The sequence below is a fragment of the Capricornis sumatraensis genome, chromosome 15, assembly GCF_032405125.1.
Source record: "Capricornis sumatraensis isolate serow.1 chromosome 15, serow.2, whole genome shotgun sequence".
Lineage (NCBI taxonomy): Eukaryota > Metazoa > Chordata > Mammalia > Artiodactyla > Bovidae > Capricornis > Capricornis sumatraensis.
This window is the reverse complement of record NC_091083.1, coordinates 63,798,633-63,806,580: the sequence shown is the minus strand read 5'-3', so window position 1 is coordinate 63,806,580 and position 7,948 is coordinate 63,798,633. Positions and strand designations below refer to the sequence as shown.

The window sequence follows — 7,948 nt, the reverse complement described above, 5'->3', positions numbered from 1 at the left end:
AAAGGATAATCATGCTAAAATAATAATAAATTGGTTCTGGGTCCCTAAACATTGACGGTTTATAGTTTTATCTCAGTTGTCAAGATAAAAATAGCCCAATTATCACCTATCTTAACAAATGATTTTAACCAGAAAGTCATCTGAGTATTGAGTCTCAATATTGATGAGCACCACCTCCCTGATGGAAAGAGCTACTGGTCTATTCTTATAAACACTCTTCGTTCTTTCCTGTCCTCCTAGATCTCTCCTAGAAAGCAAACAAATATCTGCTTTTGCTGGAGATTAACTTTTTTTAAGAAAACTACATTCATATGTCAATATGCCCAGAAAAATAACTTTTGATTGAATATTATTGTGTAATTTTTTTATGATTGCTTAGGCTCTAATTAGCTATCAGATTTAATAAAGTACATTTGAAATCTATCTCACAATGAAACCTTTCAGTTTTAAGAAAAAATTTTTAATGAAATGTCAAGTGCGTAATGTAACAGTTTTCTCTGGACCACGTTACCCTGTTAAAATTGCTGCAGTGTTAATTAATTAAACAATGTTAATAAGCACCTGGGAAAATAAAGAGCCTCAGCTTGTGTGCTGATAGAACCATGAATGTAAGTTGTCGGTAAACAGTAACCTTGATGTAGGCATCGTTATCTCCATTTCACAGACATGTGGCAGAAGTATACAAGAGAATAACCATATAAGCTTTGGAGCTTATATAGTTGATGGGGGCACAGATTTTGACAATCGAAAAAACAGAACTATGTTAAACAACATGGAACTGAACATTATTTTTCATACAAAGGTAAAAGCACATTATATTTCCTTCCTGACCACTTACCCACTTGCTTCCAGAGAAATAAGCTTCATCTGAATTATTACATCTGATTGATGATTGTCATTTATAACTTTATTGCTACTCCTGTCAGGCATTCCTTTGGAAAAGGAGTATGGATTCATTCCATATTCTGGAGATTATAAGATAAAGTTAAGCATGTATCTGCTGATACTTTTTAAGATGACCTGTTCTGTTTTGTTTGATCTGTCTTTATACTTCAGTCGCTCAGTCTTGTCCAACCGTGATCCCATGGACTGCAGCACTCCAGGCCTCCCTGTGTTTATACTTAGAAGTGTCTCTTAATAGTAGGCTTCCCTGGTGGTTCAGATGGTAAAGAATCTCCCTGCAATGCAGGAAACCATGTTCGGTGCCTGGGTGGGAAAGATCCCCTGGAGAAGGAAATGGCAACCCACTCCAGTATTCTTGCCTGGAGAATTCCATGGACAGAGGAACCTGGCAGGGGACAGTCCATGGAATCACAAAGAGTTGGACACAACTGAGCGACTATCACTCACTCAAACTACTACAAGCTTTGTGACACTGGGCAATTCACTTCCATGACTGAGCCTACTTTCCTCATCTGTGCATAGGAACAGTAATTCTAAGTCACAGATTTTTTTTCTCTCTTGTTCTCCAAAACCTGCTTCTTTTTTCAAAGGCCATCTCAAATCACACCTCCCCCACAGTCTCCTAACTAGCCTTTTAATAATAGTACAAATTCCAAAATTCTGTCCGTTAAAATCCAGACTGAGATACCAAACTTACCAATTCTACTAACCCTCTCTGGCGATAATCTGCCAGGAATGAGTAAGGGCTGCCCTCTTCAGATGCCCTTGGTGCCCATCTGGACTGTTTTGCTCACAGGATACCTGCCCGGCCCCACAGCTTCTGGTTCAGCGATCTCTACCGTCTTCAGCGATCTCTGACTATAGACTTGGTCTACAGTCAGACCAAGCTGACTACTGGACAGTGCTGAGGGGAATGGTTGACAGTTTTTTTAATAAATTCAGTGAGAAATCAATATAAATGTTTAGCCTTTTATCCAATTCACAGTGCTGATAGTGATCATCAAGAAAAAAACCTAAAAATGACCAAAAGAGAATAGAGAAAACTTGGATCTGCAAAAGTTGACGAGAAAAAAGGCACTGATGGAAAGTGCCTTTACCCATACCAGCAAAATCTTATGACAGAAGAAGATACAGTTAGTAAAACTGAGAAGTAGCCAGACCCCAGTCCACAGATCAAATCTTTTCAAAATACAAACAGATCTCTCAGTAGTCAGAAACAAAACAAAAATGCCCAGTATATCTTGATTCCGTGAGGGGTCCTGTCTAGTGCAGTAAAACAAGAAAAAAGTGTTAAGATCTGAACAGAAAGATGTTCGTTATTTACAGACAATATAACTGTCAACAAAGAAAAGGAAATTGATTCTAAAAGCCATTGGGAACCTTAAGATTTCAGTATTGTTGGCAGATATGAGTTCAATACAAAAAAATTCAAATGTGTTCCCTTTAAACCCCAACATCAAATATGTGATCTCTAAAGATACCATTGACAATAGCAACCAAGGTGCCTTGGAATAAATCCCTCCCAAAATTATACAAGATCTTTATGAAGAAAACCATAAATTGCTATTGAAATTCATAAAATAAGACTTACATAAATGAGGAATCCCAGAGGGTCATAAATGGGGAGACTCAGTATTATAATATGGTAATTCTGTATAAATGCAATGTAAACCCAATTAAAATTCCCAAAAGTGGTTTCCTGGAATTTACTAAGCTGGTTCTAAAATTTATACAGAGGATCCAAATATAGCTGAGACAACCTCAAAGAAAAAAGAGAAGAAAGAATGTTTGCCATTTAAAAAAAGAAACTAGAGTTAGGCTTCACTTTAAAAACAGGAAGATCTGGCCACAGTGGGAGCAGTAATTAGCTGGAGTTGACTATCAGCTGCCCCTTCAGATAGACTATGCGCCCTCCAGCTCCCCCATTTCTTTATTTAAAGTACCTGCCTTGTAGATAAATTATTGTGTGCTAGTTACCTGGGGTGGGGAGTTAGGGTAAGAGGTACAAAAGAAATTATTAAAAATGAATAGGTTCTAGGACTTTCCTGGAAGTCCAGTGGTTAAGACTTCACTTTCTAATCCTGTGGGTGCAGGGTCTGATCCCTGGGAGGGAAGCTAAGATCCCACATGCCTCAAGGCCAAAAACACCAAACATTTAAAAAAAAAAAAAAAAAGACGCAGTGTTGTAACAAATTCAATAAAGATTTTTTTTTTAATGGTCCACATCCAAAAAAGAAAAACTTAAAGAAAATAAAATACATAGGTTCTATTTGGTTATGTAAATATCCTCACCATGAAAAAGATATGAGCAGGCGAGCAGAAAGAATAAAAGAGTGGAGTGTGTGAATCTAAGATTTTGATACTTCCGGTTAATGATCCCAATACATATGATCCTGGGCATTTGGGGCAGAGAAGGGATGGAGGAAATCAGGTCAGGAGTTATAAAGTGAAGGAATAGGAAGCACAAGAGTTGGATCCTGAGACCAGTACTGGAAGTGGAGTAAAGGGAACCCTCTTAAAGAACTCACAGGATTCCCAGATGGTAGGTAGAACTGCAAGAGAAATAGGAAAGAATCCAATACTGGCAGAAAGGAAAAATAACCTTTTCTGGAAACCCACGGTGGACTAACCTCTTTGACACAGATTATCTCCTAGAAACCCCACTTTAGTCCTCTGAGAGTAGATATTAATATACCCTTTGCTATGAATGAGCAAACTGAGCTTTGAAAACCAAGCTCACTGTCCCCACGTGACAAAGCTGAGATTGGAAGCAGTCAGATTCAAACTAGGGTCTCCCTGACTCCACAAATCATCTTTTCTTTCACTAAACCCAGAAAGATCACTGAAGCACCCTGAAATACAAGCAGTTATGGTAAAGAAAACAAGATGACAAAAGATATTAAACCCATTGCCTTCCAGCACTCAAATTTTATCACTGCTTCCAAACACGAGTTGAGACAAACAGGGAGGAATAACAGATTGTGTCCCGTGCTAGCTTTAGTTAGGGAATCTGTGTGAAGGAGGTTTTCTAGGGAGTATAATCGAAAGAGTCACTTTCGACAATGTCAGAAGCAAAAAAGTGGAAGAAATACAAGCCACCCTCGCGTGGAGCTGCCTGTTAACTCTGCCACTTGGCCAAGTGATTTAACTCCTATCTCCAACCCTCTGCTTCCTATATAATGGGTGTAATTACAGCACCGTTTTGGAAGGTTCCATGTGATAAAGCCTGCGATGTGCTTAGAACAATATTGGACATTTACGCCCTCAATATAATTGCCATCACGAATATGATGGAGGTCTTTTTAAAAAAAAAAAAAAAAGCAATGTCACTTACTTGGAAGTGTCTCAAAAAATGAGTGACGGATAGAGGTGTAGTGTGATATGGTATAGCAAAATTTTAATCATAGAAAGTTAAAACAGTTTAAATGTTAAAGGTAAAATGTTCGCCGCAAAATTCTACTTTCTGCGTGTTTGAAAATGTCCATAATCCAGTGTTGCAAAAATAATGCATAGTGATCTGCTTTGGGAGGAAGGAGAGCTAAGTTTTGTGTTTTTTTTTTAATAGAAAAGGTACAAAAACGAAAACAAAATGGGCGAAATCTTCCTCAACTCTGTCCCGCCTTCGGACTGTGGGCCGTTAGCAAAGCCACTTGAATGAAATCATCGAGGACCGCTTGCGAAACACCAAATCCTCGAGAGCGAGGGCAAAGCTGCCAAACCCTCGCGACGGACAGGGACGCGCTCCAAGATCCCCATCCCGCTTCGGGGCCGAGGAGGTGGGGTTGGAGCGAGCACTAGCGGAAACGCGGTCCAGCCCTTACCAGGGGGTTCCCGGCCCGCAGCCGCAGGACGCCCGAGCGCCTCAAGTAAATACTTTGGCGGGGCGGGGAAGAGAAGCATCGAATTTCAAAAAAAAAAAAAAAAAAAGCCCAAACCCCCACAACCCCGGGCGGGCGCGCGCGATGGGCGCACTTTGGCTGCGGGAACGAGTGGAGGATGCTGGGAAGGAGGTAAAATGGCCACCGGCGGCGGCGCGGAGGAGGAGAGGAAGCGGGGGCGGCCGCAGCTCCTGGGCCCCGCGCGCCCGTCGACCAGAGCCGAGGAGGCCGAGGGCGGCCGCGAGAAGATGGGCTGGGCCCAAGTGGTGAAGAACCTGGCCGAGAAGAAGGGCGAATTCCGTGAGTCGCGGCCGCCGCGGCGGGAGGAAGAAAGCGGCAGCGGCGCGGGAGGCGGGCTTGGTGCTCCCGCGGGTCTGGCGGCGCCGAGCCTCGGCGACTTCCCCCCAGCCGGCCGCGGGGACCCGAAGGGCCGCCGGAGAGACCCAGCTGGAGAGGCGGCGGACTCCCGCAAGAAAAAGGGTGCAGCCGAGGCGGGCAGGAGGAAGAAGGCTGAGGCGGCAGCCATGGCGACCCCGGCGAGGCCCGACGCGGCCGAGGACGCAGCCGACCGGCCCCCCCAGGACGAGCAGGCTACGGCGGCTGGCCCCGCTGCGGGCCCGGGAAAGGGCCGCTTCCTCGTGCGCATCTGTTTCCAGGGAGACGAGGGCGCCTGCCCAACCAGAGACTTCGTAGTGGGCGCGCTCATCCTGCGTTCCATCGGCATGGACCCGAGCGACATCTACGCGGTCATTCAGATCCCGGGCAGTCGCGAGTTCGACGTGAGCTTCCGTTCGGCGGAGAAGCTAGCCCTGTTCCTGCGCGTCTACGAGGAGAAGCGCGAGCAGGAGGACTGCTGGGAGAACTTTGTGGTGCTGGGGCGGAGCAAGTCCAGCCTGAAGACGCTCTTCATTCTCTTCCGGAACGAGACGGTGGACGTGGAGGACATCGTGACCTGGCTCAAACGCCACTGCGATGTGCTGGCCGTGCCCGTGAAAGTGACCGACAGGTTTGGGATCTGGACCGGGGAGTACAAGTGCGAGATCGAGCTGCGCCAGGGGGAGGGAGGGGTCAGGCACCTGCCGGGAGCCTTTTTCCTGGGGGCCGAGAGGGGCTACAGCTGGTACAAGGGGCAGCCCAAGACGTGCTTTAAATGTGGTTCCCGGACCCACATGAGCGGCAGCTGCACACAGGACAGGTGCTTCAGGTGCGGGGAGGAGGGGCACCTGAGCCCTTACTGCCGGAAGGGCATCGTGTGTAACCTCTGTGGCAAGCGAGGACACGCCTTTGCCCAATGTCCCAAAGCGGTTCACAATTCCGTGGGAGCTCAGCTAACCGGCGTGGCCGGGCACTGAACACCCGCCTACCAGCCAGGGTGAACACAAAGCCAGCTTACCCCTCTTAAGTGCCAAAACTTTTTTTTAAACCATTTTTTATAGTTTTTTGAAGGAGATCTTCTTAAACCTACAAGAGACATCTCACTCTGCCTTCCTAAATCGAGTTTACTCCTTTCGGCCTTTCCTGAATTTGGTGACTCTTGTCATCAGTAATGACTACCGAGAACTGTAGTGTGCAGATATGTTGCCCTGCCCTTTTTAAAATTTTATTCCATTTTTGTATTCGGAGATTTTTTTTTTTCTGGTACTTTTTTACTTCCTACGCCTTGTCTTCTCCCTTGGTTTTTACCCTTGGAGCTGCCTTGCTCATCTTTATGGCCCAGTGCTAGGTAGGGGCCCAGCACATGGTAGGCACTCCATCAGTGTTTGTTGAATTGAGAACATCGTTGACTCTGGCTTCTGTCAGGGTGTTTATCTTTTGCAGTTCATCCCGTCCCTTTTAATTTGCTGCTTCTAATCTCTGTGGTCTGAGAATTTTGTGAAACCAGTGTTGTTAGAAGTGTATGTAACCTGAGTCAATAAGCTCTGAATGGTGGCCACGGGCCTCTCCTATGGCATTAGAATGCATGGACTTTGTGACAGCGCTTTCAGTGGCTCAGAAGCCATTCTTCACAGAATCATGGAATCTAGTTTTCCTGCTGAAAAGGACCTAAAAGTTGGTTAAGACCAATCCCCTGGTTTTCCAACAGATGAAACAGTAACAGAGAGGTTATATGACTGGGTCGAAATCACATAGCTGTCTGGTGCCAGAGCTAGCCTAGAGTAGAGTTCCCTGACCCCAAGCCTGGTGCTCATTCCACTACCTCTCACACTTCACAACATTTTCCTCAACACTTGAGGGCCCAGAAAGTCTGCTCTTTCCAGAATGAGCCCAGGGGAATGCTAAGACATCATCTGGGGGAGGAAGCAAAAGATTTGGCAGGGGCTTCAGAACACTTGGGAGATATGGAAGGGACAAAGGAACACAATCCAGGGTGCACTCTGATGCCCGGGTACCACATCTGGATTAAAGTGGTCCAGGTCTTTGTGACCTTTCCCCTCCCCAGTCATCACCATCAGTGAGAAGTAGAAGCCCTCCTGAGTAAAGAAAGGTTTACATTTGTACCTTAGCTTCAGTAGCCAGAGCCCCTAGAGAAGCAGCTACCTGGAGCTCATCTGCAACCTCCTGACTCACAGGAGAAAATGGAATTCTACGTGAGCTGTTAACTCTAAAATGTACTTGTTAAATAGGCCAAGCGAGAGGGCATTGGGTCTACTAAGTGTTACCGAGTTAAAGTAGAAAAGACAGTACACTGCTTTTCTTACTGTTTTTGTCTTTGCTTTATGTTTTGCTATTTCCTTGTGGCTTAGAATGTAAAATTGATTTGTTTAAAGTTTTGTTCTGAATAAATATTTATCTTTTGTATTGCTAATGCTGCTGCACTATTTCCTTTCAAAATATTGGCTGCAGAGGTTCACAGGCCCTAGTTCAACCAAGGCTTGCCACACACCCTTTGTTTACCTTGCAAATACATGTCCAGGTCCACAGGCAACATTTTACACCTACTATGTTGTCCCCTGATGCTGGGAAAGATTGCAGGCAAAAGGAAAAGGGGGCAGCAGAGGATGACATGCTTAGATAGCATCACTGACTCAATGAACATGAATTTGAGGGAACTCTGGGGGAGTGGAGGACAGAGGAGCCTGGTGTGCTGCGACTGAACAACAACAAATGTTGTCCCAGGCCCTTGGGAGCTGTTACCTAAACCTCTGCATCAGAATCACTTAGTATAT

The 7,948-nt window shown here is 45.2% G+C and overlaps 1 protein-coding gene across 1 annotated transcript; it reads left to right on the top strand.

Moving 5' to 3' along the window:
• The first annotated feature begins 4,918 nt into the window (after positions 1-4,918).
• ZCCHC3 (zinc finger CCHC-type containing 3) lies at positions 4,919-7,410 on the top strand. Its single transcript, XM_068987701.1, has one exon. It carries the CDS (start codon positions 4,919-4,921, stop codon positions 6,131-6,133), a length of 1,215 nt encoding a protein of 404 aa, XP_068843802.1. The 3' UTR covers positions 6,134-7,410.
• The last annotated feature ends 538 nt before the right edge of the window (positions 7,411-7,948 follow it).